Consider the following 14,877-nt stretch of genomic DNA (forward strand, 5'->3'; position numbering starts at 1 on the left):
ATAGGTTAACCAAACAAGACAAATGAATGGTAATGATCAATTTCATTCCCTTATATTGCATTCCTTCTTCCATGCTATTCCCCCTTCATTACATTACCGCCAGCCAAACATACCATTTGGGTTTTATGTTTCTTTCTTTATTGTTTAAGAACCGACTACTACAATATACATACATATATATATACTAGTTTGAGACCCGTATATTACACGGGGAATTTATAAAAATTTTAAAATTTAAACACTAAGCAAAATACAATCATCACAATTATCATAGATAATTAATACAATTGCAATTAGCATTGAAATTACAGAAATTATTAAAGAAACATTACTCAAATATTTTTCAAATAAGTAAAAAAATTCCTTGTACACTATGCTTGTGGTTTTATTAGGGGCTATTGATAGCCTCTTAACATTAAGAGTCTACCTCTTAATGACTCATAACATCTTAATGGTTAAAAGATAATCTTAAGTCTGAATGGTTAAGAGAACTATTCAGACTTGTTATCTTTAACCATTAATAGGTAACCTCTTAATGGTTGTTAAGAGGCTACCAAACAGCACCTTAGTCAATATACCTTGTTTATCAATAATCAAAATCTTCAGTCCATGCCTGCTTCTAACTCTTGATAAAGCGACGTAAAGTTGTCTGTTTGAGAACACGAGTTTTTTCAAGTACGAACCAACCATATATAATGATTGACCTTGGCTTTTGTTTATGATCACCACGAAACATACTGCAAGGGGAAACCGCAATATTTGCAATTTAAAATGTTTTTTTGTTGTCCATTAGAGTCAGTGGTGTTTTATGGATCAAAACTCTATGTCCAATATTAATTTCGAAAATAATTTTTGCTTAAATTACACGGGTTCCTAAAGATATAATTTATAGTCTAGTACTGCTACATAACCCTTCTTTATGGTTATGATTTCTAGAAAGCATAACACGAACACCAACTTTTAGTATAGGTTTGTATCAAAATAAGTAAATATAAAAAATTACTATGTAACATAATACTTAACAATGACGTGCTAACAAAAAGTGATTTTTTGTAATATCGTAGTAACATTGGATATTATGCTATTAGATATGGAAAAAAAACATTGTTAATGGAATCGTCAAGTAATAAAATGAGTATAACTATTATTACAATGATTTGTATTGGTGGCAAAAAGAAAATAAATAAATAAGCGATAGTTTGAGAAAAGGCATGAAGCATTAATCTTAAACCAATAACCAATTTAAAAGAAACTAAAATAAAGGTTGCTTCTGTATTTTATCCAGCACCACTCCGATAGTTAAAAAACAAAAGGGATTATTCTATAAAATATTAAACAAGTTTTAAAAAATTGTTCCAATCAGGTCCCCATAATTATTTTGTTCAAATCAGATGTAACACAACTTTAAGAAGAGATTTACCTTTTTGTCATCATCCACATACTTGTATTTAGGGTTGAAGTCATCAAATCTGTATATAAATTTTCTTAATATACTCCCCTGAACCATGTATCCCTAACAATTAAAATGAATAAAATTATTTTAAAAAAAACAATATAAATAATAATATACATGAAACTAATATATATATATATATATATAGAGAGAGAGAGAGAGAGAGAGCAATGTTAGAATAAAAAGATCAACTTTTGTGAGAAGTGTAGAAAAAGATCTTGACCATCGAATTAATTGTAACACATAGGGGTAGGATCGTCCGTACTTTTTTTTATTATTTTTGGAATTAATCTCTCTCTCTCTCTCTCTCAAAACTCTATTTAAAGAATGCAAAATTCTGTTCATATCGTCCAACATCATCACCATTATAAACAATCAGTTCACCATCTCCGGCTAACATCACCTTCGCTCACCGATCAACTTCATCAACCAACATCACCGATCAATATCCGTCCCCCATCTACGGTTTTGGTGATCGATTCATGGCTTGAAAGAAGATAAGTCAAACTACTAAACCTTCAGATTTAGTTACGAATAAGGCACCGCATACCAAATTCAAGGTCAGATCTAAACATATCATGTGTTGATACTAAACCTTATGCTACCCCGAGTCGGTTTCATTAATTGGTTGAGCCGACGAACTCGTTGTCGGTGGTTATATTCTTGGAGACCGTGATTCATACATGGAAATGGTGGATTGGATGTTTCGGAAAGGGATACTACTGGATAAGTTTAGTTATCGGACTTTGATTAATGGGTTGGTGAAGAACGGTGAAACGGGTCGTGCACGCCAGGTGTTCAATGAAATGTGCGAGAGAGAAGTGACACCGGACGTGATGTGTTATAGTATGTTAATCGATGGGTTTCAGTGTGTTATTTACGTGGTGGCGGTGGTGGTGGTGGTGGTGGTGATAGGCGTGAGGGGTGGTGATAGGCGGTGAATACCCCGGTGATGATGGTTGCCGGAGGTGGGTGGCGGCTGGTGATGTGGAGGTGGGTGGTGACAATGGTGGTGGGTTTGATGGGTGAGAGAAAGAAAGAGATATTATTCCTTTGATATGATCTTTATCCCAAACATGATTGCCCCAAAACTGGATTGCACAAACTTTGATGATAGGGTCATACTTAGAATCATTAGAATTTGGAAGTTGATTGAGCATGATAAATTTCTGGCCACCAACCGATGTGTGTATAATCAAGAAATATATAAACCATAAAATTAAAATATGATACAATAAATTGTTTAATTTCATATAATGTAATTGTCAAGAAAATGAAAAAGGCATACGAACTAGTTTGTCATTGTTTAGATAATAGTGATTACTCTGAGTTCGCAAAATACCAGAAATAATTACTACGATATACAATAGCTGAAAGTATTAAATAAAGGATACAATAAATTGTTTAATTTCATATAAATGTAATTGTCAGGAAAATGAAAAAGGCATACTAACTGGTTTGCCATTGTTTAGATAATAGTGATTACTCTGAGTTCGCAAAACACCAGAAATAATTACCACGATATACAATAGCTAAAAGTATTAAATAAAGGATGTTTAAAATTTAAATGCGCATATCTTGTGATTAGGCAATATTTTAGAAAGGTGTTACAATATTAAATTAATTTGGTACAATGTATAATAATCCGTGATTGTAGCTTTCCAAATTTATCTTGAATGATTTTAGTAAATCCATATTTAATCCTTGTTTTATGGTTATGGATTTTAGCTAAAACAATTGACTGGTTGATAAGGAAACTTTAAATTTTGAATATTAACATATATGCGTGATTATTATATATTTAGAGAAGATTAAAAATTTTAAAAAGTTGCACATCATACATTTAGTATTTCTTAATTAACTAAGTACCATTAAAAAATTTAGATTTAAACATAACTATGTACATTAGTAACATTCAGTAGCAGAGTGATGATTGAACCATATTGGGTCAGACTGGATTTAAAATAAACATAGGATTGAATATATTTTTTAGCAACAAATACTAACTGTGTTTCATTGACAACCTCGAAAATTATAATGCACCAAACGATGTTGATGAATCTAAAACAATTAAAATGTAAAAACTTCAAATCATAAATTAAGTAAAACGAAATCTTAGTCTGACCTAAAGCTAATCAAATATCAAAATGATTTCAAATTAATAGAACATGAAAATAGATGAATATAATGAAGTGAGTTGGGAAGTTACCTGATAATAAGCAGCAACGGAAAATGGGTGATGATTTGGATTTACATTGGGAAGAAAAAGGTTGACTATAAAAAGTCATCATATCATATTATAGGACAATGATGTACTGTAAAATAAGTCTCCAGGTGCATAGGCATTAAACGATGATCATCGTCTAGATTGACAAAGTTAGGAACCATAGTCTCCTAAATATTAGAAAGCTGTAATAAGCGAGCAGGTAGGTGCTACAAATAAAAATTAGTTGTTTACAATATTAAATTAGTGCTTAAATTTAATAAAAGGCTGGATAAAAAGAACATAAAACAAATTATGTTTTAAGACTTATTTACAAAGTGACTTTGGATTGTTAAATTAAAAGTGATAACCTATGCTGGAACCACTATATGATTTTCAACTGGAACATTAACGCCATCATCTTCATTACTAAAATCATCATTCAATCAACTGAAAATTGCATTTACATAATCATAATAATAATAATAATAATAATAATAATAATAAACAGGGGTTGTGATAAAAAAGAATCCGATTTGACTTTTGGTGAACACAGAATCAACAAAACAAGTTTTGTGATACAACATAGATTATTCAATAAAATATAATTCGACTTTACCAAATCAAATAACGGTTTGATCGATAGCCGTAGTGGGGAATGATCTAAATCGGCAGCCATGGTGGGGATAGATAAACGATACCACATGAGTTCTTTTAATCGGCAGCGACGGCGACGGTCTAAATCTGCAGTGACAGCGGTGGTCTAATAGGAGAAGGAAGAAGGCAAATAGCAATCAGGTTATGAACAATGGTGACCACTTAGGTTTGTATTCAGCAAGGAGTTGAACGGAGTTGGCATCGGCGTTTGTGATGAACAGTTTAATTGGTAGAGATGAGTAGATGGCCTAGGGTTACAATTGTGTAGAAACAAAAACAAACAGGGTTAAAAGCTGTATATAGACCCGAATAATACTAATCTGGGTCGGGTAATAACCCATACGGGATCCAAGAACAAACAATATACTGAAAACGGGTATAGGAGATGTGAGGAGGGCTGAAAGGCTGACAAGTGGCACAAAGTAGTATCCTTTTATTAGAATAGATATATATATATATATATATATAAACGAAACCTCCTAAATTCTTTCAAGTCATCAGATTGTTTTATTTGTGAATGCAGGCTTCTCATGCATTTGACCCGAATTCACGGGTATGTGTCTCACCAAACCCAGATAGCCCTTAAACAGGTTATAACATCTCATTATATTAAAAATTAATCTTATCAAATATTTGATATGAAAATCCTATAAAATAGAGATATACTAAAAATTAATATCCATTTTTTTTTAATATATTATTAATAATTAAGAAACAATTTTATGGAAAAAAAAAAGCAAGTCATTGATCTCACCAAACCCAGATAGCTTTTAAACCGGGTTATAACATCTCATTTATTTGTTAATCCCTTTCATCATCAAATCCTAAGTATATTATTAACTTACTTACAATAAATAAAATTAAAATCCTAAAAAATATATAAATATCAAAAACGAATAATGTAAAACAACCCCGTAATACGAGGGATAAAAGTTAGTGTGTGTTGGGGGGGGGGGGTGAATATGGGCTGTTAAGCACATAAGCTTACATGTGAAACATCAAAACTACGTAGTTTTTGTTAAAATTTTGTAAAAAACTGATTTTATTCTGCCTTAATTTTTGTTTCTTATCCAATAATTAAGCAAACTTTGGTTAAATCAATAATTTATAATTCTTCATCATTGATTATCAATTTACATATTGCAATCAAATATTCAGTTTTAATCTTCAATCATCATAATTTCTTAGATTAATAATCTCCTAAACCTAACGCATATAAAACTACCATGTTTCAATCGATATGCACCAAGCAATTGAGTTTGAATTTTTATTATTATTATTATTATTATTTTTAACTTGTTAGCCAAGAATTAAGATAGAATAAAATATTCATTTTGATGCAGACTAAATATGTAGGATACTATGTTGATTTTGAATTAAAAAACAACTTACAATTGCTTCTCCATTATAAAATTAGAATTAGAATGGTATTATAGTTTATCAGATCTATTATCCATGAAACATGAGATGAAAACCAGTTTCGTAATCGCAAAAGTTATATACCAAAGAAATTGAAAAAAGACGAAGTAAATTAAGAAACAAATTGATATTGGAGTAAATTTAGGACAGATGGTTTAAAGTAAACTAATCAAAACTATATAGTTTTGATGGTTTGTAAGATTGAATGCTTAATAGTCTCATATTCACTCTCTCTCTCTCTCTCTCTCTCTCTCTCTCTCTCTCTCTCTCTCTCTCTCTATATGAACTTCATTTGGTCTAACCCGTTACAAAATACATGTTTTAGAGTATCAAGTGGCATCCCTAGAAATTCAGGAGCCCTGTGCAACTAGAAATAAAAAATGGGTCCCTACTATATAGTAATTATATTTATGAAAAATTCAATAATATGACGACGATAGCAATAAACAAAACAAAATTAAAAATAATCTATTTTATATAGTTAAAAACTATTTTATATAGTTAAAACAATTGTGATGCTCTCCTAGAATATGATTTTAATGGGTATAGGGTAAGGGTTAAATGAAAATTGGGTTTAGATGGGCTAGAACTTAAAAATGTAATGGGGTTTAATTGGGTTACTTTTATTTAAAAGGTTAATTGGTTTAAAATGTTATTGGGTTGTAAATTATTAATAGGTTAGGTTTTAATTTTACAGGCTTTTGTTTTATAACCTGTTAAGATCAGCGGCTGAGACAAGAGAGGAACTACAATTTGGTTCGTTACAATACCGGCATTCGCTAGAGTAACTTGTATGTGTAAAGAAACCAAACCAACTTATAAAAAAAATTATATTTACTTTTTACAAAAATATTGTTCATGCACATAAAGATGTCGATTCTCTCACCCTGAACTAGGCCACTCAAGCAACACCACTGCCAAAATAGTATCACTATCATCAATATGATATTAACAGACAACTTTTTCTACTTATATAGAACTACTGATACGCATTCAAGACGTTTGAGCATATAATATGTTAATGTATTGCATAAGGTTATAATACACTCTTCAATAAAAGATCAAGATATGTATTGAAAGCATGCAAATCACTTTTAACCCATGAATTTACTAGTAGAAAAGGCTATTCAAATCCGAGTGACTCATTTTCTCAATTGATTATCGATTTTATCGGGGGTAAGTGAGGTGCTTTCATATAACTTAATTACTCTAGAAACCATTAGCATGTAAATGTGTCAAAAGATAATGAATTTGGGTGTCAAATATGAATTGAAAATTTTAGGGGAGGAACAAGCTTGTATCAATGTTTTAGATGAAGCAAGTAAACAAAAGCAGATACGAGTCTTAACCGAATCATGGCATTGGAGTCTAAAACAAATGGGAAGTCGTCGACAACTATCACAAAACGACCTCTTCTTCCTCGGCTCCATGACTTCCTTCCTACCTGCAGACCTGCAAACATGTAACTGTGTGATAATACCTGTCACCATTATCTTTACATATTCATTCATACTCTGATCAATCCCTACTGCTTTTCATTCCTCCTCAGTTTTGCTGCAACTTCATCAGCTGATAATGGCAGGTAGTAGATTCGAGGGGTTGCTCTTGTCTTCCTGAACAGATCATCCAATGTCACGACTGGCGGTTTCATATTCTCAGGGAGGGGAGGGGGTGGAGGAAGGGCTACTGCTACTGGTGGTTCTCTTGATGGTGGTGGATGGTAAAGTGGCGGTGGAGGTGGTAGTGGGAGCGGGGGTGGAGGAAGAAGCTGCGTTTGTCGTGGAGGTCTTGTGGCAGCTGGAGGTGGAGGTGGTAGTGGGAGTGGGGGTGGAGGAGGAAGCTGTGTTAGCTGTGGTGGTTTTGTGGCAGCTGGAGGTGGTTCTGTTCGAGCCTTCACCTCTGATGGATCTACAAACTCGGCTATAAGCAGATGGCCTCCGTTTGTTGGCCATTGGAGGTTGTACACAGCATTTCTGGTCTCTATAGCTTCTTCCACTGATGAATACTGCAGCAGATGAGCAGAAAGTAGACGACAATCAAATTTGTAACTTCCATAATATTAGAGAACTGGCAAATTAGTTTCAATTTACAGCGACGGGCAGTTCAGATATCTAATCATACGTGCGCGTGTTTAACCAGCCAAGGGGTATTTTAGGTATCAGGTCATTGATAAAAAGATATTTTTATAAATTATGTGTCATGTCATGAATACAAGACTATCACCAAATTATGCAATAATGCATAATCCCAATGCGAACCATTATATTTGCAAGTTGACTATGAACAATTACGTAACCCTTGCAAAACCACTTAAATTATATTAAATCAACTTGAAAGTAGACTGAACAATTTATTTTTGGATATTATGATGATCAAAAATATTTTATTTTGGATACAACTCAATTTTTTATAAAACTTAATCAAAAAGCAGAAAAAAGCTGAACAAAACTTGTATACTTGGACTTCTATTAAATTATGCATATTATGAGTAATTAAAAAAAACTAAATTATATGTTAAATTGAAATTAGTAGAAATTCCATTTTAAACTGTAACCACCCCAGGTGGGATTGGGTTCACTGCTTCTACAAAACAAAAATTGTCCCTGCTTTACATATAATATTATTTTAAAGACAGAATTACAAATTTTGTCCTTTAAACATAGCTAATTTATGGATTGTGTCCTTTAAGAAGTTTACTTTCACTCTGTCCTTTATACGATAAGTTATCTTGCTTTTAGTCCTTTTGACTAGTCCATCCAATTTTTCCGTTAAGTGTGGCATGTGTAAGGCATGTGATGGGTAAGATTGTAATTTCATATGTAATTAATGATTAACAATTAAAAAAATTCCAGGTAAAAAGTCTGATGCCCACCTATTTACACACAACCCACCATCTTCATCAAATTGAAATCACCACCATGGAACTAATCTCTCTCTCTCTGCTCTATCCTTACTCCTCCGCTAAGTCCGGCGATGCCGTTCGACTAAGTCCGCCGCAAAATCCTTCTCTCTTCATTCTCTATCTACAACCCACTCTGGTAGTTCTTCACGATGAGTTTGTTAATCCAATCGGCCAATTTCTTCGCTGATTCTTGTTGTTCAGTAATAAATTAACGATCTGCTTTGTTGATGGGTCAGGGAACTTTAGATCGAAAAGCTAATATGAGGCTGCCTAACCCTCCCGATATTACATCCTGTGCGTGGCTGCCTAAATTGATGAATTCATCAGCAATTCCTTCTGTTATTGTGTGTAGTGTTGGAGCGTTGATCATACGAAGGTAGGTTCTAATCATCAATCTATGATTATTCATCCGATTTCTACGTGATGGGTTAGGGTTAAAGGGTGACATAAGGAGTAGTTTTGATGAGGATGAAGATGGTGGCCGGAATGGGGGTTGTGTAAACGGGTTGCAGGTGGTGGCAACGGTGGTCGGAATGGTGGTGTGATGGTGGCGGTAGAGATGTTGGGTGGTGGATGTTGGATATGGTGGTTGTTGCAGGGTGTATAAGTTTTTAATTTTAGGTGAAAATAGTAATTTGTTTTATTTTAGACTTATAAAATTAATTAAAAAAACATGCATAACATTTTTACCCTCACATGCCAAGATTTAACAGAGCTTTTGGATGATCGTTAGTCAAAAGGACTAAAAGTGAGACAACTTATCGTACAAAGACAAAGAATGAAAGTAAACATTTTAAAGGACCCAGTCCATAAATGAGCTATGTTTAAAGGACAAAATTTATAATTCTGTCTATTTTAAATTTAGAGTACTTTTAGAAAATAATTCCATAAAAGATGCATACTAGTCATTTTTTCAATTCCCTTTAACTCGGTAAATACTAAATTCCATTCTCAAATTTCTCACAAACAGTTCACTAACATTAAAGGATAATAATAGGCCATATATGGCATAACAGTTGACATAAAAAACATATGAAATATATTGTTTTGTAGTAGGAGATAAGAAAGGTGAACTTACAGTAACATAACAGTGAGTTTTGATATTATCCATCCAGAAACTAACCACCGTACCCGTTTTGCCAAGAAGTTGTTCCACAGCCTTTAAAGTAAATGGGCGCAGAAACTGATCAATTCTAAGAGAAGTGGTTGGAGCCTTTGACGATGGAGGAACTACCAAACAAACAAGAAAAACGTGAGATGAATCATACCACATCTCATAAGCAGAAAGCAAATAGAATAGCTCACCAACACGTTCTTTTGGCTCCTCGTGGCTAACTGAAGAATCAGATTTTGAAAACCTGTGTTTCATAGAAGCCGGGAAAGCATCCTTGGTTGTAGTAGAGACGGGTGAATTAGTGGTTTGGTGTTGAGAAGTCCACCTGCATTGTTGCTTTACTATCTCACTGTTTGTTGCTGCTTCTTGACCTGCCACGAGAGTGATTTTTAAATAGATATAGAATAAAACAGCTATATTCTATTTAAAGCTGCTAAACCAAAAACACATGGTATTTAGGGTAACATCAAACAGGCATCATACAAACACATGTTACGTTGATGTTAAAGTAGTCAAAAACATTATAAACGTTGAAAATAAACATTAATAAAATATACGACCACCAACAAAAGATTATCTTCTGATCTTGCTCATATTCGAACGGGTGAAAGAAAGAAACAAGCAAATAAACATACTCAGTAACATATAACAGTTAGCATAGAGTGTGACACGAAACAAAGTATAGTATCTAGATAACATACAACAGCTAACATAAGAGTGTGACACAAAACAAAAGTACTAAAATAAAAGTTGGTAAACTACTGATAACACAAGATGGTAAGAGAACTATAGTACTAAGTAGATGGACATGGATAAGGATATATCGGTACTGTAGCACCTGGTACCGAGACTAAAATTGCATAAACAATATACCGACTACCTAACAGTGTAAAATCAAAATCAGTAAAGGTACAGTGCCAGTATCTTGGTATTCTACCAGCTTAGTACCGAGTAAGGATTTTGGTCTTTATGGTTTTATGCAATTTTGGTTTCGGTACTGGATGGTACCATATAGGTGTAGTACTGATACCATCCATAGCTAGCACAAATCCCTCTAGTACCCATATGGGTGAAAGAAGCATTCTATTCAAAAGTGAAATTTGATAAAATAAATTACTTGAAGATAAAGGTACCAAAAATTTTAAAAAGAGAAACTTAGGTAGCATTAGCAAAACAATTTCAGGTAGAGAATAAAGTTACCATTATCACTCAAATAAGCAAGTCAAGAAGTAAAGAAGTTAAACTTAAGCCAACTATATGCAAAAAGACTACAATTAAAGATCTCATTAGGATAAAGTTTACCATGAAGCTTTCTTTTTATGGGCCTCACAGGAAGATCACTTTCATCTTTACTACATTCAGTAATCTTGGCAGCAGGTGTATCCTCAACCATAACATCAACAGGCTCACCGTCTTTCACCACAGGCGCTTCTGTTATCTCAGATATGGAATCAACTTGTTTACTCTCTAATGCATCATCCTCCATTGATTCATCACCAGAACTTCTATCTAAATTCAGCTTTTCAGGAGAACCCACATCTCCGCAATCATTTGTTTTGAATATATTTACACTTTCAGCAACGCTGACATCATCAGGCTTAACATCAGGTTCTAATTTGTCATCATCAGCAGCAATTATACTATCCTTTAGTTCAATCTTTTCAGTAACTGTCACAGTATCAATAGAAATAGAATCAGATTTTACTTGGCTGACCTCAATTACCCTATCACTGTTTTCATCATCCAAATTCTCTGTCATGTTATCTTTCTCTAAGCTCTCATTAACATCCAACTTGACAGTCATGTTATTGTTCTCTAGGCCCTTGTTTTTGGCACTTGTGTCATCAACAATGCTGGTGGGTTTCTCTGAAACAATTGGCTCTGCTGTTGCATCATCAGGCTGGTCAACATCTTCACCGACACCATTGTAATGAGTTTGGTTACCGTCTTCCAATTCAGTACGGATGGCTTCATCTAGCCTTTTAACAAGTTCATCCTTCAGTCCTTTAGTAATTAGATTCCTTTTCTTAAGTTCATCTTTTAGCTCGGTTACTTTCCACTGATCAAGGGGGCGGTTTTCAAGGACTGCACTCGTTGAAGACATCTCTGACTTTTCTCCAACCTGGTTAAATATCATTCAGCAGTTAACTACTAATTCATATGGCCCCGCCTAATCAACAAAATAATGCATCAAACTTACCATGTTACTCATATATCATATATCATGGCAAAACAACATTCATTGATTACAGTGCAGTACTGAATAGTTCATTTCAATTATCAAATTTTAAAAGCAACTATGAGATCATAAACAAGCTACACTACAGACTACAGGTAGGCATAATTCAATCTATAAGACAAAAACTTACCAACTACATAAACTACAGGTTTGGCAATTAGGGATGCAATCTCGAGCCAGTCGCGAGTAACTCGAGATTGGCTTGTGAAAAAGCTCAATCGAGCCAAGCTTAAACAAGCCCAAGCTCGAGCATAAAAATAAGCTCGTTTAATAAACGAGCCCAAGCCCTGGCTTCACTTATCGAGCAAGAGCCGGCTCGCAAGCTTAAACGAGCATGTCATTTGTAAAATTTTTATTTTATAATAATTATCCAATAATTATGATGTTACAAAACAATAACTAAATAATAATAATATATAGTACGATATATATTAATTATAATTGAAAAAAATATATCAAAATAATTATAAATATATAAAAATTAAGGGGCACTTACATATATCCCTTACTAAGATCATTTATTACATATATACCCAAACCATAGAAATCAATTACATATTTCCCCTTCCTAAAACAATATATTACATATTTACCCATTTCATTAAAACTACCTTATTAAAATACAATTCTATCCTTAATGGAATTATAAATTCAGATTAATAGTTTCTTTTTATTATTATTTTCCTTCTTTGAAATCAGATCTCTCACAAAACACCAATATCTCTCATTTTTTACCGGCGGCACACCCAAGTTGCAGACCCTAAACCCTAAATCGAAAAAACCTAACCGGGAAAAAAAAAAAAAAGAAAATCGAGTGTCAATCATATGCTTCAAGGTGGCTCAAACCGACTGCATCAGAAACGGTTGGGTTCATGTGGGTTTCCACCAGCCACCGCTTGAAGAAAAGGGCGGCAGTTGGTGGTCGAAACCGACGGGCGGCACTCTGGTTCGCGGTGCTGTGCGGTTGCTGCTTCGATGATGGCTTAGGGTGGTGTTTGATTTGAAGGTGAGTAACAATGGTGGTATAGGAGAGAACATAGAGATGAATCTGTGTATGTACATATACATGTGTGTAAGAAATGACTGTAGAAAATTTAAGATGGACTGGACCAGATTGTGGAGAAATTAATGATTTGAACCAAGTTTTATGGGGTTTCTTTTGAAATCAATCTCTGTGTTTTCATGGATTGAATGGACATGGTGAAACATTTGAATTCCAAAGAGGGCAAATGGGTAATTTAATAGCAAAATGAGAAATATGTCATTAATTGATTTTAAGGAATATGTAATAAAGGCTCTTAGTAAGTGGATATGTGTAAAAATCCCGAAAAACAATTGATAAATACTAAACAAGTTGAGCCCAAGCCGAGCTCGAGCTCTGTGTAAGTTAAACTAGCCAAGCTCGGGCTCGGCTCGTTTGCACCCCTATAAGTGTTTGAATACCAAATGAACCCTAACTTTAACATCTAACATCTCACATAATACAGAGGCAGACGAACATGCTACCAGTTTGTATCTTCTAGTGAAACCCTAAATCAAAAACATGAATTATGAAGCGACAAATACAGCATCTGTAGACGATAAAGGAAATTCGTAAAATATTATATCCGTCATTTAATTGAAATCAACATAAAACATGAATAGCAGAAGGAATACTCACAGAGGAATTGTTCCGAGTGAGTGAATTCAGTAGGCGATTGGACGTATCATGAAACCCTAGCGCACAAAAACAAGCATGAGGTAGGTAGGTAGGTAGGGTGTGCAAACAATGAATCTAAGAAAGGAGAATTTGGTTGTAGAAATGCAGAGTTTCTAGAAGGCACACCAACCTTTCGATTAGGGTTTCGCCCCAACACGGGGTGTAAAGGAAAGGATATCTTACTTACCCGGCTAACCCAGCGTTGATAAATGCAACATAAATTTAACTTAAAAGAACACGGACACTTAATCAAAAAAATATTTATGTTCATGTTCGTTTATTTAAAAATGGACATTTGTGTTCGCTTGTATAAAATCTAAATGAACATAACTGAACAAAGATAAATGAACGTGTATGAACAAATGTAAATGAACAAAAATATAAACGAACTTAAATGAACACAAATTAATAAATATAAAACCTTTAACCCGATTGCCTATCCAAATAATATTTAATTATTTCTATTAATACATAAATGAACATAAATAATAGCATAAACAAACATAAACGAATGTTCATGAACATAATGAACGAAACATGTGTTCATGTTCGTTCGTTTAATTAAACGAACACAAATTTTTTGTTCATGTTCGTTCGTTTATTAAATAAACGAACTTCTCGCCGGACGGTTCACGAATAGTTCACCGAACGTTCGGTTCGTTTACAGGCCTAACAAGAATAGAAAATAATACATGAAATGTTCCTTATTTATCCCATAATACCATCAAAACAAGGGTACGTAAGTATGTTTGTGTGTGCTATGCTTTTAAAAGGTTAAACTAGTATTTTTAAACCCCCACCCACCCCACCCCATGTTGCGGGAGGGGAGGTCGATTTGTGTAGTTCCAAATTCGATTCGATAAAGAAGTCGTTTCAGGTGTGACCCGTACCCATTTGACATCAACAAATTTTAACCATTAATACTAAAATACCTTCACAGTAATAGTAATGTTCCGTTTAAAATTAAAGCACATAAAATTAGTTGAAAATCATTAAAATCAAGAAAGCAAAACATAGTCAGATCTTCAAATCACAGTATTTCTAATCAGACTTGAAGAGGTAGGTCCCAGCAGAGCCCAGTTGGACCCGTAAGACTCACCTCAAAGAGGGACGTCTGCGCAGTTGAACCCGCAAGACTCACATTCAACAGGGACGTCTGCGCAAAGGCTAAACTCGCAAGACTCACCTTGA

The 14,877-nt window shown here is 33.8% G+C and overlaps 1 protein-coding gene across 1 annotated transcript; it reads right to left on the reverse strand.

Annotated features, from left to right (window-relative positions):
- Window positions 1-7,066: 7,066 nt before the first annotated feature.
- LOC143579843 (uncharacterized) lies at window positions 7,067-13,688 on the reverse strand. Its single transcript, XM_077063027.1, has 5 exons — window positions 13,648-13,688; window positions 11,051-11,870; window positions 9,940-10,119; window positions 9,713-9,864; window positions 7,067-7,737 (listed from the first exon to the last, which is right to left on the reverse strand). The coding sequence occupies exons 2-5, from the start codon at window positions 11,850-11,852 to the stop codon at window positions 7,258-7,260; spliced, it is 1,614 nt and encodes a 537-aa protein (XP_076919142.1). The 5' UTR covers window positions 11,853-11,870; window positions 13,648-13,688; the 3' UTR covers window positions 7,067-7,257.
- Window positions 13,689-14,877: the final 1,189 nt, after the last annotated feature.

This window comes from Bidens hawaiensis, unplaced genomic scaffold, assembly GCF_021521415.1.
Source record: "Bidens hawaiensis isolate Kalapana, Puna unplaced genomic scaffold, B.hawaiensis_p1.1 tig00001463_1, whole genome shotgun sequence".
NCBI lineage: Eukaryota > Viridiplantae > Streptophyta > Magnoliopsida > Asterales > Asteraceae > Bidens > Bidens hawaiensis.

Bases quoted from the DNA above. Each gene is read 5' to 3' on its own strand.
- LOC143579843 (XM_077063027.1), bottom strand. From the start codon at position 11,852: ATGTCTTCAACGAGTGCAGTCCTTGAAAACCGCCCCCTTGATCAGTGG. The intron at 10,120-11,050 runs GTAAACTTTATC...CTCTCGTGGCAG, and splicing joins CATAAAAAGAAAGCTTCATG to GTCAAGAAGCAGCAACAAAC. The intron at 7,738-9,712 runs GTAAGTTCACCT...CATCTGCTGCAG, and splicing joins AAACTCACTGTTATGTTACT to TATTCATCAGTGGAAGAAGC.